A 13,417-nucleotide genomic window follows, 5' to 3' on the forward strand; every position below is an offset into this window, starting at 1 on the left:
TCAGAGTTTGTTTCTCCAGTCTCAGGCATCGTTTTGGCAGGGGAACGTACCGTGGCAGCAGCGGCATTTAGCATGGGGGATCCTTGCTTAGCCGAGCAGTTTATTCCCGGGCCAGGCACTCCTGCTCCAGCCCCTGGACCGGTCCAGATGCACCCATCCCCCATCACTACCCGGACCAGGCTCTAGCAGCACCATTAGCCCGAAAGGGATAGCAGCTTAAATGGAGGGAAATAACAAAAACAGCTAAGCTAACTCGGAGCTAAAGAAGGCTAACTGGCAGGAGGCCGTATAGCATAAAAAGAAAGAAAAATCAGAAACATAAAAACAAAGTTATCTATTCTGATTTCTAATCCTACTGACTTTTAAAAAAGCTTTTATATTTTTTAATTAATCAATTTATTTATTTATTTTACAACCCCAACAGTCGGCTGACCGTCTAGTTTAGAGTTAGCCTAGCGGTTTTTGTTTTGTCATCCTCTTATTTTCAACTAATTTTTACAGACATGTTTTTTTTTCTTAACCTACCTAATGAGTGGAGTAGCATGTCTGTTTTCCACCACTTCTGTGACTAAAATGATCCGCTGCTGAAATGTTTACACATCGTATTTACTCTATTGTAGCCTTTCTTATTGACACCTATCTTAGTTTTGGCTCTTCGTTGACTTTTGCAGCTACAGGTAGAGGCTAGGTACGACTAATCTGCTTGTCAAAGAAGGAAGATGATTTTCTTGGGAAAAGAAATGATAAAAGTTTTGAATTTATTAGAAATGAAGGAGAGGTGGAGATTACATCGCCACAAACTACATTTCTTCTTTCTCTTGTGCAATTTCCTCCTTCTTTCCACCTGAGAGTCCTAATGGAACAAAGTCTGATGAGCCAATAGATTTATCAACCTGACAAAGCTTTCCTCTGTCTTAGAAATGACATCTACTAATGCTTTAATATTGAACATCTAAATGGAATTTGACCTTAATTTAGTCTTAGTGCTTTTCATACTAAGAAACCGACAAAGCCTTATGGGTAATCTGTGTATTTTTGAAACTATAATGATGGAATTTAGTGTTTTAGTATTAGTATTTAACAAACACCATTAATTAAAAGCTCTCCCAGATCTTAAACAATTTACTTGTAAAGTAAAACAATGGCTCAAGTCCAATCAAGCCTATGAACATTAGACCCTTTGTTTTTGCTAGTGTTTTGTTGTGATTGCTCTGGATTATATGTATTTTGTGTGTTGATGTTTGTCTCTCTGTTGTTTGTCATTTTTCTTCATTCTCAAGGACCTGGTCTGCAAATTAGCTGTTAGCTAGATTTAGCTAATTAGCTGTGGACATGGCATCGGTTACATTTGAAAGTGTAACAATGTTTTTTTTTGTCCTGTCTCTTTTAAATAAATACATTGAATTGAACCATAAAGGGTTAAGTTTTTAGTCTTTGGGCTAGATCATCTTTTGGTCTATTGTAAAAGTATTCCCAGTGGTCTTTTTTATTATAAATATGTTGTTTTATGCCAAATTTTAGAATATAGTTTCTTTAGAGCGGCAGAAATTCATTAGAAATTCACCTCTGAGCTGTGGGTAGGACTGTTGGTGCAGAGCAACCCCACCCCCTCTTCCTGTCACCCATAACTGAGAGTTCTCTGTTAACATGCTCTGATACATTACCTCACAACCCCAACCTAACTTTACTGTCCATCCTTCCATCCATCTTCCTCCGCTTCATCTGGACCGGGTCGCGGGGGCAGCAGTCTAAGCAAAGATACCCAGACTTCCCTCTCCCCGGCCACTTCCTCCAGCTCCTCTGGGGGAACCCCGAGGCGTTCCCAGACAAACCGAGAAACATAATCTCTCCAGGGTGTCCTGGGTCTTCCCCATAACCTCCACCCAGTGGGACATGCCCGGAACACCTCTCCAGGGAGGCACCCAGGAGGCATCCGGATCAGATGCCCGAACCACCTCAACTGGCTCCTCTGGACGTGGAGCTCTACCAGGTGACTGAGCTTCTCACCCTATCTCTAACGGAGCGCCCAGCCGCCCTTTGGAGGAAACTCACTTCAACCGCTTGTAGTCGGAATATCTCTTCTTTCGGTCAAGACCCAGAGCTCATGACCATAGGCGAGTACTGGAACGTAGATCGACCGGTAAATCGAGAGCTTTGCGTTCTGGTTCAGCTCTCTCTTTACCACAACAGACCGGTGCAGCGACCACATATCGGCAGACGCTCCAATCCCCCTTTTGTTCCCACGCTCCGATCTTCCCTCACTCATGAACAAGACCCTAAGATATTTAGGAACACTCTTCCCACCGAGAGAGGGCAAACTACCTTTCTCCGGTCGAGAACCATGGCCACAGACTTTGACCCTCTTCACACTTGACTGCGGACTGCTCCAAAGCATGTAGGAGGAGCCACAGACCAGCTCTACTTACATTACTGGTGTAACAAAAATAGTGAGCAATATCAGAGCTATCCAGTCGGACAGTTTTGATCCAGATTCCAGCTCCAACGAGGAAAACGAAGACGTTCATAGATCTGTTTGTCTACAAATGGATGCATCAGGATGCAGCGGATAAGGGTGGTTGTGGTGTTGCTATTTGCAGCCTAATTTTCTTTATCTACACTCTCTGGCCATTTTATAAGGTACACCTTGCTAGCACCATATGGACCCCCTTTTGCCTTCAGAACTGTCTTCATCCTTGATGTCATAGATTCAGCAAGGTACAGGAAACATTCCTCAGAGAGTTTGGTCCAAATAGACATGATAGCTTCACACAGTTGCTGCAGATTTGTTGGCTGAACATTCATGATGATAATCTGTTCCACCACATCCCAAAGATGATCCATTGGGTTCTGGTGACTGTGGAGGTCATTAGACTCCAGTGAACTCATTGTCATGTTCAAGAAACCATTCTGAGATGATACCAGCTTCATGACATGGAGCCTTATCCTGCTGGAAGTAGCATCAGTAGATGGTACACTGTGGTCATTAAGGACGTACATGGTCAGTAACAATAGTCAGGTAGACTGTGGTGTGGAGACCATTATCAATAAGTAGTTGGGAGCCCAAAGTGTACCAAGAAAACATCCCCCACACCATGACACTACCACCAGCCTGAACTGTTGATACAAGACAGGATGGATCCATGTTTTCATGTTGTTGACACTAAATTCTGACTCTACCATCTGAATCTGCCAGCACAAATGGAGATTCGTTGTTTTTCCAATTTTGTATTGTCCAGTTTTGGTGAGTCTGTGGGAATTGTAGCCTCAGGTTCCTTTTCTTAGCTGACAGGAGTGATACTCGGTGTGTTCTTCTGCTGCTGTAGTCTATCTGTATCAAGGTTGTTGTTCGTTCAGAGATGTTCTTCTGCAAACCTCGGTTGTAACCAGTGATTATTTGAGTTATTGTTGCCTTTCTATTAGCTGATCCAGTCTGGTCGTTCTTCTCTGACATCAACAAGTCTTCCGCCCACAGAACTGCCGCTCACTGGATATTTTCTCTATTTCTGACCATTCTCTGTAAACCCTAGAGATGATTTAGTTGAAAAACCCAAGATATCGTCTTGACCATATCTATATGCTTTAATGCATTGAGTTGCTGCCATGTGATTGGCTGATTAGAAATTTATGATAACAAGCAGTTGGAAAGGTTTGCCTAATAAAGTAAGCGGTGAGTCCATCATTAGAAAACATGTTAAAACACAATTTTCCATCAGCGTTGGCCTTTAAACTCAGCAAACACACAAAATTATCTTCACTGCATTTCCTCGTGCACACCCAACATTAACTGATCAAAATAAACATTTGAGGCAGATATAGAGAATAAAACATGTACTTCTTTGTTCAGCGTCCCCATGTGTACAAACCAGAGGAACTTGCTGTAATTTCCAAGGAAACTACACCCAGGACAAAAGGAAAAAAATGATTGTTCTCAATTAAAATGGTAGCCTGATAAGCAGAAGTGAGGAAACGTTTCTGATGGAAAGGAACGCTCGCAGCATTCTTTAGAGCATGAGCTTCATTTCTTTATTAAAGCTGACAAATGTGGGGAAACACACATTTCACCGTGTGAGATTATATGGCTTTTAGATTCTAGAAGGAATGCTATCAATCTGTCCTTGCAGTCACATTTCTTTCATTTCCATTTCTTTTAAACCTGCAGGAACATTACATGTTCTGTTGCTCCTGCCGGCGCTTACATAAGAAAGTACATTTCAAATCAGTCAAAACAGCTTTGTGTTGCAATCTGCTGTTAGAACAAGCTACAGCACAGTCTAATATTCTCTAGATTTTTCCTTCTTTGTCTTAAATGCACAAAACAATGAAAAAATCACAAGTAGGTTTCTGTAAAATGAACACGTTTTAAATTCAATACAGCAAAAGTTACTGTCCAAGCATTTCTATACATTTTTATTTTAATTCAAATCTAACGAGTTCTGGATTTTTCTTTAATAGTTTTTTTTCCCCTTTTTGAAAAAGTATTAATGTAAACTATATTGAACATAAAACACCATTAGTGTATAAGATGTCCCCAAATAGAACAAAAATGATTTGATTCTTTTTTTTGGTAAAATCTAAATAAAAAGAAACTCAAATATAATCAGTAAAAGACGTTTAAAGTCCTATTCCAAGTATATTTTGGTCAATTGTAAAAGCGTTCCCCAGTGATATTTTAATTAATAATGATTATAATTCATTAAATAATGGTTATGTAGTTTTTAGCTAAAATCAAAAAACTTTATTTTCTGGGACAGTTTAAGCAGAATTCATGATAAATTCACCTCTTGAGTTGTGGGCAAAGTAATTCTCAGCTGATATCCCAGCATCCCAGATTCCAGCTAAGACGAGGAAAATGTAAACTTTATGGATCTGTTTGTCTGCAAGTGGCTGCATCAGAATTGGAGAAGAGCAGGGAGACTTTGGCCCCACCCACTTCAGTTACTGCATCACAAATATGAGCTTTTTCAAACGGCGGGTTTTTATCTGTTCCTGATCCGTCGAGATTTGAATAAGAAACAGTTTTAATCTCTAAATTATTCTATACATTTCCTCTATTATGAGATAAATGCCACAAGAACATGTTGAAAACACTGTTTTCATTGCAGTATGTCTTTAATTTAACCGTCAATTCTAAGTTGAACAAACCTTACAGATTCAGAAAAAATCTTTTGATATTTTAATTGCAAAAATTGCTGTGTCCATTCACTAAATTTAGACTTTAAGGCTTATTTACTTTGATCCTGTACATTCTCTTAATGAGTTTCTAATGTGTTGATTTAGATCATTTATTTTTTTAGACCTTCACACCCATAATGACTTTTCTAATACTAAGAAAACTACATGTGAATAATTATTTCAGAGAATTCAACAATCTCTGCTGAACAGTAAATGTAAGGGTTTCTCGTTTCTGTCCATTATTTGAAATAATTGTACTATTTTAATCAGATTAAAAATTACGTTTTGTATGGAGTTATCCTTTCTCTTCCTGCTCCCACCATGGTCCCAGGACCACACCTGGTTTCAGGTTGTGGTCATGTCAGCTGTCTGTTTGTGAAGTCCAGTTAAGGTGAAGTGTCTTTGAGATGACAGTCCAATCTAGATCCTGCAGATCTACCAAACCTGCTTGTTTTCCAGCTTTCCTGTCCCTCCTTGCTGCTGATTATCTGACTCAGCTGCTTTCAAGTCTGGCTGAACACACCTGACCCAGGTAATCAGTTGGAAGAAGTCCAGAGAAACCAGATCATGAAGACCGGGGTGGGGCATTTCAATCTGCCACAAATGCATTGAAAAGCACCATAAATAAACATAAAAACGCAAGTAAATAATTAACCCTGTCAGGAAAAACTTTCTTAACCAGAAATGATCCAATCTGATGACATACATGTTTTTGGTGCTTTTAACATGTCTGTGTGGATTTTTTTTTTGGATGATGAAGGACATTTATAAAGAAAATTCAAATTGCATTTCTGAGTTTTCTTTATTCTATACTTGTGATTTAGAGAGTGTAGATAAGGAAAATTAAGAGGAAAAAAGCAAGTTCACAACCTTCCTGCTCCATTCTGATGCATCCACTTACAGACAAATAGATCCATGAACGTCTTTATTTTCCTCGTTTAAGATGGAATCTGGATCTAAACTGTACGGCTGGATAGATCCAATGTTGCTTTTTATGGTTTCACTGCTAATGTTAGCTCGGGACTGTGAGGGGATGTAAGCTAGTGAGAGAGAGTACACAGAGAACTCTCAGTTATGAAGATGGGAAGGGGGGGCGGGGTTGCTCCATGCCAACAATCCTGCCCACAACTTATTAAGTGAATTTTTAATGCAACTTTGCAGACAATGTGTCCTAGTAAAATTACTTTTTTTTGGTTATAAATGGCCTAATCATTAAAAGATTACAGGGAATGCTTTTACAAAAAAATCCAAAGATGATGAGAGTGTAACTTGAAAAAAACAAACAAACTTGTGACCATGATGGAGCCGAGTCAGTAAAAATATCTTCTGTAGTTCAAAGTTCACAGGATAAAAGCCATAAACTTTATCTGTCAACAACATAAACTGAAACTAAAAAACTGCATTTCCTGCAGAATTATGTTTGCAATCGTATTCCTAAAAGCTAATGCTAGTTTAGCTAAAACTGCAATAGTGTTTGACGAAAAAGTTGCAAATGCAGAAAAACTGAAAAAGTTGTAATTTTTAAAGTAAATATTGCAGCAGATTTTGCTAGTTTACTGCTAACACTGGAGAATACTGCTAGCAAGAAGAAAAAACGTAAGGAATGCCAAATTTAGCTCAAGTGAATTGTAAAATTATTTTTAAAAAAGTGTGAAATTATAGATGTGAAAATGTTAAAAGATACATTTACAAAAACAGTTATGGGAAGCAAGTGTAGCTTCAGTTGTTATGGAAGCTACAATTTCTACCCAAATATAAGGCTGTAATGCTAACGCTTCGTAGATATATATATATATATATATATATATATATATATATATATATATATATATATATAAAGGCATCTGAATATTTGTGTATATTTGAAACTTAACAGTTAATTTTGACACTATAAAGTCAGTTTCACATTATAGATGATTTTGTTTTTTGTTAGATTTTCCTCTTATCAAATCCTGAACCTTTTGGGTCGATTTATATAAACTTAACTGTGTGGACATTTTTAATCCATGGTATTTCTGAGAAGAAAATATTAAACAGTAATGTAACAACTACTCATTTTGAGATTTTTTTTTTTTTTTAGAAACCAAACAACTTTTCAAGGTATTGTCTATTATTGGTTAAAAAAAAGTCTGTGTTCATGTAACATTGAATGTGTTACGGTGTTTGAATTTTATCAAAGTAACAGTGCGGACAGATGACGGCCCAAACAGCCTCTGCAGGATATTAAAGATTAGAGGGCTCTAACGTGCACAAAAACACAACCACCCAGGATTTCCTGGTGGCGATAAACAAAAGTTTGCAGCTGGGACTGATGAGCTTGGTGACGGTGAGCGGTGGAGTGTGAGGTCCTACCTTGATGTTGTCAGCAGAAGATCCCGCATTGTTCCTGGAGGTCATCCGGAGCCCGACACGCCGTCTATCAGCGCTGACTAAACCCAATCACACAAATCCCACATGCCCGGGCTTACAACAGGCCGTATTCTGCTTTGCTCGGCTTAAGACACGAGCACACATACTGAGGCGCCCGCTCACACACCCTCTCCACACACACTCTGAGCCCAACAGGATTCTTGCCCCTAATCCAGGACTCCTTCATGCATGGAGGCGCAGGGAACACAAACATGAGGGTCGCGTAAAGTTGTAAAATGTTGAAAATCTTCAACGCAATGAGAGCTTCAGAGCTTAACTTCAGCAAAATAACTGAACCCACCAGAGTGTCTGTGATGGACTAACCCATTTACAGCCACCTGCATGGTACCATGCCAAATGGCATCATGCCAGGCCCAACACTCTCAGCCTGTGAGATTTAATTTTTGTTTTGAATTGAGAGTAACAAGAGCTTGAAAGGTGTAGACAATGAGAGAAGTCCTGCTGAGTCATTGTGTCCCCCCCCCAAACCTCATCTATTGTATTCAAACTACTATTTCCTAGAAATAGTGAACGTCATCCCAGTCAGCATCAGCTGTAGGTTAATCCTCGCTGCAGCACCCAAACACGCACGCTCACACAAACAAACAACTCAGAATGAAGAAAACTGCAAGGCAATAATGAGAGCAGAGGCCGGGTGAAGACCACGCTGTGCGCTTCAGCGCCGAGCTAATTCTGACCGCCCGACTCCAAGAGCCGGTGTGATAAGACTCCATTTTTTACGTCACAACGAGTAAGCCTAAAGCGGTTCAAAGGTTCACTGCCCTACTTTGTTCTGCTTCCCAATAACTAAAAAACATCTACTGAAAGACCTCCCAGGTAAGATGCGGTCACTGATTAGGCTTTTATAACTGTGAGCATTTATTGTTTCCAGCTACAGGGCAGAGAACACGTCCAGGACCGAGCGGTGACTCACCTTTGGGACTTCAGATCCAACTGGGAGGCAAATTTGATTATGCAAACAATGATAAAAAATATATATTTTTAAGTCTTTCATGGGATTTACCCAGTTGATGAGATACTTTGTGTATTTCTGTCTAAAATGTTTAACAATACAATGTAGTTACTGTATTTTCTGGAGTACAAGTCGTGTTTTTTTTGTCGTTTGGAGTGTGTCTCGTGCTCTGTGTGAATTACATCAGATTTTTGAAAAACAAAAAACAAGTAAATATTGTTGTGTTTGGTTTTTCCCACTAACAACCACTAGAGGGCACTGTAGGTGTGAGCATCAGTATTTGCTACTAACAGAAACACAGAAGAAGTAGCACCACTCAGTCTTACGCTCGCCGTGGCAGAATTGCTCAGAAGTGACACAAACAATAAAGAATTCAAGGAATTTAGCGATTTTAAGTGATATAAAGAGTTTGGTTAACTTGTTCTTTTTCAGTCTAAATTATTCATGTTACTCTAATATACTTGACACTTTTTCCAATTCTTCCCCTTTCATGAGGCTAACTACAATGACAGAAGTGAACCGAAAGTATATTATCTATTTCTTTATTATAATTTGCCTTAAAAAGATTCTTGTTCCTATATGTGCAAATAAATTTCTCCCCAAAGAGTGACATACAGTATATATCCTCTTTTTTATTCTTTATTATGTGTTTTTTGCATCTGCAAGTTATACTTTGAAGCGACTTAAAGTCAGAATAATAGTACCTATGAAAAGCTGTCACACAGCGTTTAAAGATGACAATTTTTTTATATAAAAATGTTCCCAGTATCGTTCTGATTCTGATTTTGAAGTTTTTAACCAAAATCCAACAACCTTAATGTCTTAAAAGGCCATCTTTCATGTTGATCTGAACCCTCTGTTTCCAAAATCTCCTCTGAGGGGGCGTGGCTTTTGGAGCTGAGTAGCCCCGCCCCTGATCCCCCCTGTCTGATTATGATACCTCTGTGTCTCACTAGCATAAATCTTCACCGCTGCTACATTAAAATATCCATCAATATCATTAATGTCCAGCCGTATGGTTCTGATCCGGATGTCAGCTGGGACGAGGAAGTGAAGATCTCCATGGACATAACTTAATCAAAATCCCGATTCTTTCTCCTTCCAGTTCACCAAAGACTCCTTTAGCCCACTTCTAGCATTTCTGTGTCTCTTGATGAACTGGTTCTAGCCTCAGTCCTTTCTTCCGATGCTCCCCTATATTCCAGAATGGAATTGGCTTCATAATCCTCTCAATTTCTCAGTTTCATCTGCTGCTGGAGCTCGTTTTCCTAACACACTTTTTACCTCCACTTCCAGCAGTCTGTCAACAACCAGCTTATATCAAAGACCTTCCGGGGCTTGACCTCCTTCAAGGGTGTTGATGAGTGTCTTCTGGACATCTGTCAAGTCTACACAATCCCCATGATAGTGTAGCTTACTGACCCAGACTGAGAGGACATTTAAGGCTCAGGAAACCTTTGTGGGTGTTTAAGTAAATTAGCTGATTAGCTTGTGACACCATGAGGTTCCAACGTTTTGACAACACTGAATTTGATCTAATGATAATCTGTGAGCCATATAGTCAAAATGCATTTCTGAAATGTTGTGTAATGTGTAATGATAAAACAAGTTTCAGTTTCTGAATTCTGTCCTATAATATTCCGCTTTTTCATCATATTCCAGTTAGGGCTGCCACGATTTGTAGACTAATCAATGACTAATCGACTATTAAGATAGTAGACGACTAATTTAAAAGATTAGTCGTTACTTTATATTATATGGAGTCAGATTGTTAAAAGTTATAATGGCATTATTATAGCTTTTTGGACTATTTTGGCATTTATTATGGTTTTTTAAGCTATTTTGGAGCTAATATTTACATGCTAGCTGTTTTGGCTAATTTAGGCTTTTTTGCTTTTTAGACTATGTTGGAGTTTAACTACTATATCAGCTACATGGTAGCTATTTTGGCTAATTTAGGCTTGTTTTAGTTTTTCAGGCTGTCTTGGAGTTTAGCTAATATTTCAGCTACATGCTAGCTATTTTGGCTTCCTTGAACTTCCATCCATTTTCTTAACCCGCGGGGACAGCGGGTCAGCTGGAGACTGTCGCAGTTACTGTTGGGGGAAGGCGATATACACCCTGAACAGGTCTATCACGAAACCTATTGAATTGGAGTGATGGCTATGCTAGCTAGCCGCCTGGTGGACAGCTTAGCGAGCTAGTGAGCTCTATTGCCCAGGCGCCCAGCAGAGCTAGCGAGGTCTAATGTCCAAGCTGCGGGTCTCTCGGCAGTGGAGCCCGCTCTGCTTGACCATCTGCATTTAGTTGCCTGGCAGCCCGGAGAGCCACCGTTAAAGTCGTTGTAGCACGCAGGATTGCTCTAGCTTCATGGGCTTCTGATGTTTTTATTATTTTTATGAAGACAACAATAAAAATATCCCCCAGTTTTATTCTTATTTTCCCCCTCTTAGGCTAATGCTCAAAGTGGACCACAGACAGACAGAAGTAACGTTTAAAACGGCCCTGAGGTGCAGCTATCACTGCACAAGTCAAGTCCAGAGAACGCAGAGAGACTCTGAAAGATCTGGTGAAAACAAACACAACGATGTGCTTGCCGGTGTCTCTGAAGAGCTCTCCGAAACATATGAATCCATACGACTGGCTAAACATCATCCATGTTTTCCTTAATGTTGCAACAAATTCGAGTCCCTGATTGGTCAAAGTTCATTTTTGAGGGACGTTCAATGTTCACATTTTGTACTTTGAGCCCAAAAACTGTCTTAAAATTGTGTGGATGCATGACCGTCTTGTAAAACAGAAGCCAAAAATGAGCATGTTGAAGAGAACAGTGTTAACGTAGCTCAACAGTTGCATTTGTTTTTTCCAGCACCAACTCAAAAACACAGAGTTGGCTAAAGCAGTGTTGTAGTGTCGTGTTGCAGCTCAGCGTCTCATTACAATGTTTATGCTTCTTTCTAAAATCAAACCCAGAACAAAGGCACTTCCACGGCTCGGATAGAAACCTCTGAGGACAGACATTCTGGGCTTGTGATCAATCTAAGAGTTGGAAGAATCCCACATCATCCATCTACAGTAGCATTGGTAGCAAGAAGAGCTAGGCTGTTTTACAACTGCTCTCTTGATAGTCGTGGTAGAAACTCCCCGCCACATTCCTCAAAGCTCACTTGTTTTTAGGTTAACAGGGAAAATATCATATCAAATCCTTCGTGGTGCACTAAAATAGAACTTCACCCTCACGCCAGAGCCTCATGTCTACGGGTGATTGTATTTAATCTTAACAGCTGAGAGCAGCCATAACTTAACTGCTAGGAGGTCAAAAGTTCTCATTACTTTGACAGCTGTGGTTTAAAGCAGGAAGTGTGAACTGTTGGACTTTTACTTGGAAATAAGTTTGTTAAAAATGTCAAATTTATGTGAACACGCACAGGACTCATACAATACTTTCACCCTGATATATATATCTTGTTCTTGTTGGGAAAAATAGACGAGGAGATTGAGTTTCCTGGAATTTCTGGAGAGAATAAAAAAAAAAAAAACTATTTGCAATGATAAATAAACCAAAATATGAAATAAAAAAGACAAAAAGACACAAGCAGTCCAGTAAAAAAGACAACAAAATTGTTTATTATCTTCCTAAAAGAACAGGCTGTTTGAGAGGGAGGAGTTGGAGAAATACTTGGGATAAAAGCAGCCAGAGAATAGGGCGGAGTCAAGTTGGGCTAAAATCTGGATTTGTTTAGGCCAACGATCCCATCGGATCCCAGGCAGGAAGTATGATAGGCTCTTGTTGCATCACTTCCAGGACTTCAGGGAGAAGAAACTTCTTGTCTACGACCACCTCATAAACGTACTCGGAGAACCAATCATCTGTCATGATCAAGTAACCTGCAGAGACAAAAGGGAAACCTTTCAGCTTTGATGGATTAACAAAATCATGCAAAACATCAATCTTGAATGAATCAAATCGTAGAAAAGTTCATGACATCATTTGGTTATCCTAAAGCACAATTCCTCTGTGAGTTTGATGTGATAAATGATACAATGTGTATTCTGAGATCACAAAAATTGCTAGTTAATTAAAAAGCTATAGCTTAAAGATGCAAAAACTCAACAGTGGCATCAACTTTTTCAGAATAAATCACTCTTTAAGCTTTATATTAATGCCCCCCTCCCTGAAATTGATTGTCGGTATATATAAGCCTTGCTCCCACTGAGCGGGACTGTCCAGACCCGTCTAGTATTTTGAGCATTTCTATTATAAAACAGACCCATCAAATTCAGTTTTTGGGCCTTTATTGGTTTTAGATTCATAGAAAAATGGAACTGATCAGATAAGGTGGAGCTACCATTGTAACCCTTTGATTGATGGAAGGTCATTACGATAAAACAAAGTGGCTGTATTCTTCTTCAATCCTACAATCTTCTCTCAAACAACAGCCAAGCGGAAAAAATGAGCTGCTAAATGACCTCCATTGAGTGGAAATGCTCACATCAATGGCAGTTCCATTCTAAACCGGACCCTACGGTACCATTACTGCCCGGTGGAAACAAGGCTATATTTTCCTCTGCAATAGCTCAATACATTTCAGATTACATTTTAGTTACTGTATTTTCCGGAGTATAAATTACAGTTTTTTTTCATAGTTTAGCCAGGGGTGCGACTTACACTCAGGAGTGACTTATATGTGTGTTTCTTTTATTTTTTAAGACATAAATAAGCTCATATATTTATTTTCCCAGTCAACACCGGTTGTACTTTAGCGGCTGAGTATAACTGTTTGCTACTGACAGTTCAAAACAAACATGGAAGAGAATCTGATTGTTTTCCTCTTAAACTTTGTTGTTTTTCTTACACAGATC

The 13,417-nt window shown here is 39.3% G+C and overlaps 2 protein-coding genes across 2 annotated transcripts in view; both read right to left on the reverse strand.

Annotated features, from left to right (window-relative positions):
* The window catches only part of slc6a4a (solute carrier family 6 member 4a), a 30,717-nt gene extending 22,638 nt beyond the window's left edge, over positions 1-8,079 (reverse strand). The window contains exon 1 of the mRNA XM_024276644.2: positions 7,525-8,079. The gene's annotated coding sequence lies outside the window, so the exon portion shown is untranslated. The remainder of the gene's footprint in view (positions 1-7,524) is intronic.
* Positions 8,080-12,153: 4,074 nt separating this feature from the next.
* The window catches only part of blmh (bleomycin hydrolase), a 34,553-nt gene continuing 33,289 nt past the window's right edge, over positions 12,154-13,417 (reverse strand). Inside the window, exon 12 of the mRNA XM_024276471.2 lies at positions 12,154-12,442. Coding sequence (XP_024132239.1) covers positions 12,294-12,442 — 149 coding nt within the window. The 3' untranslated portion in view covers positions 12,154-12,293. The remainder of the gene's footprint in view (positions 12,443-13,417) is intronic.

This window comes from Oryzias melastigma, linkage group LG13 (assembly GCF_002922805.2).
Source record: "Oryzias melastigma strain HK-1 linkage group LG13, ASM292280v2, whole genome shotgun sequence".
In the NCBI taxonomy this organism is placed as follows: Eukaryota; Metazoa; Chordata; class Actinopteri; order Beloniformes; family Adrianichthyidae; genus Oryzias; species Oryzias melastigma.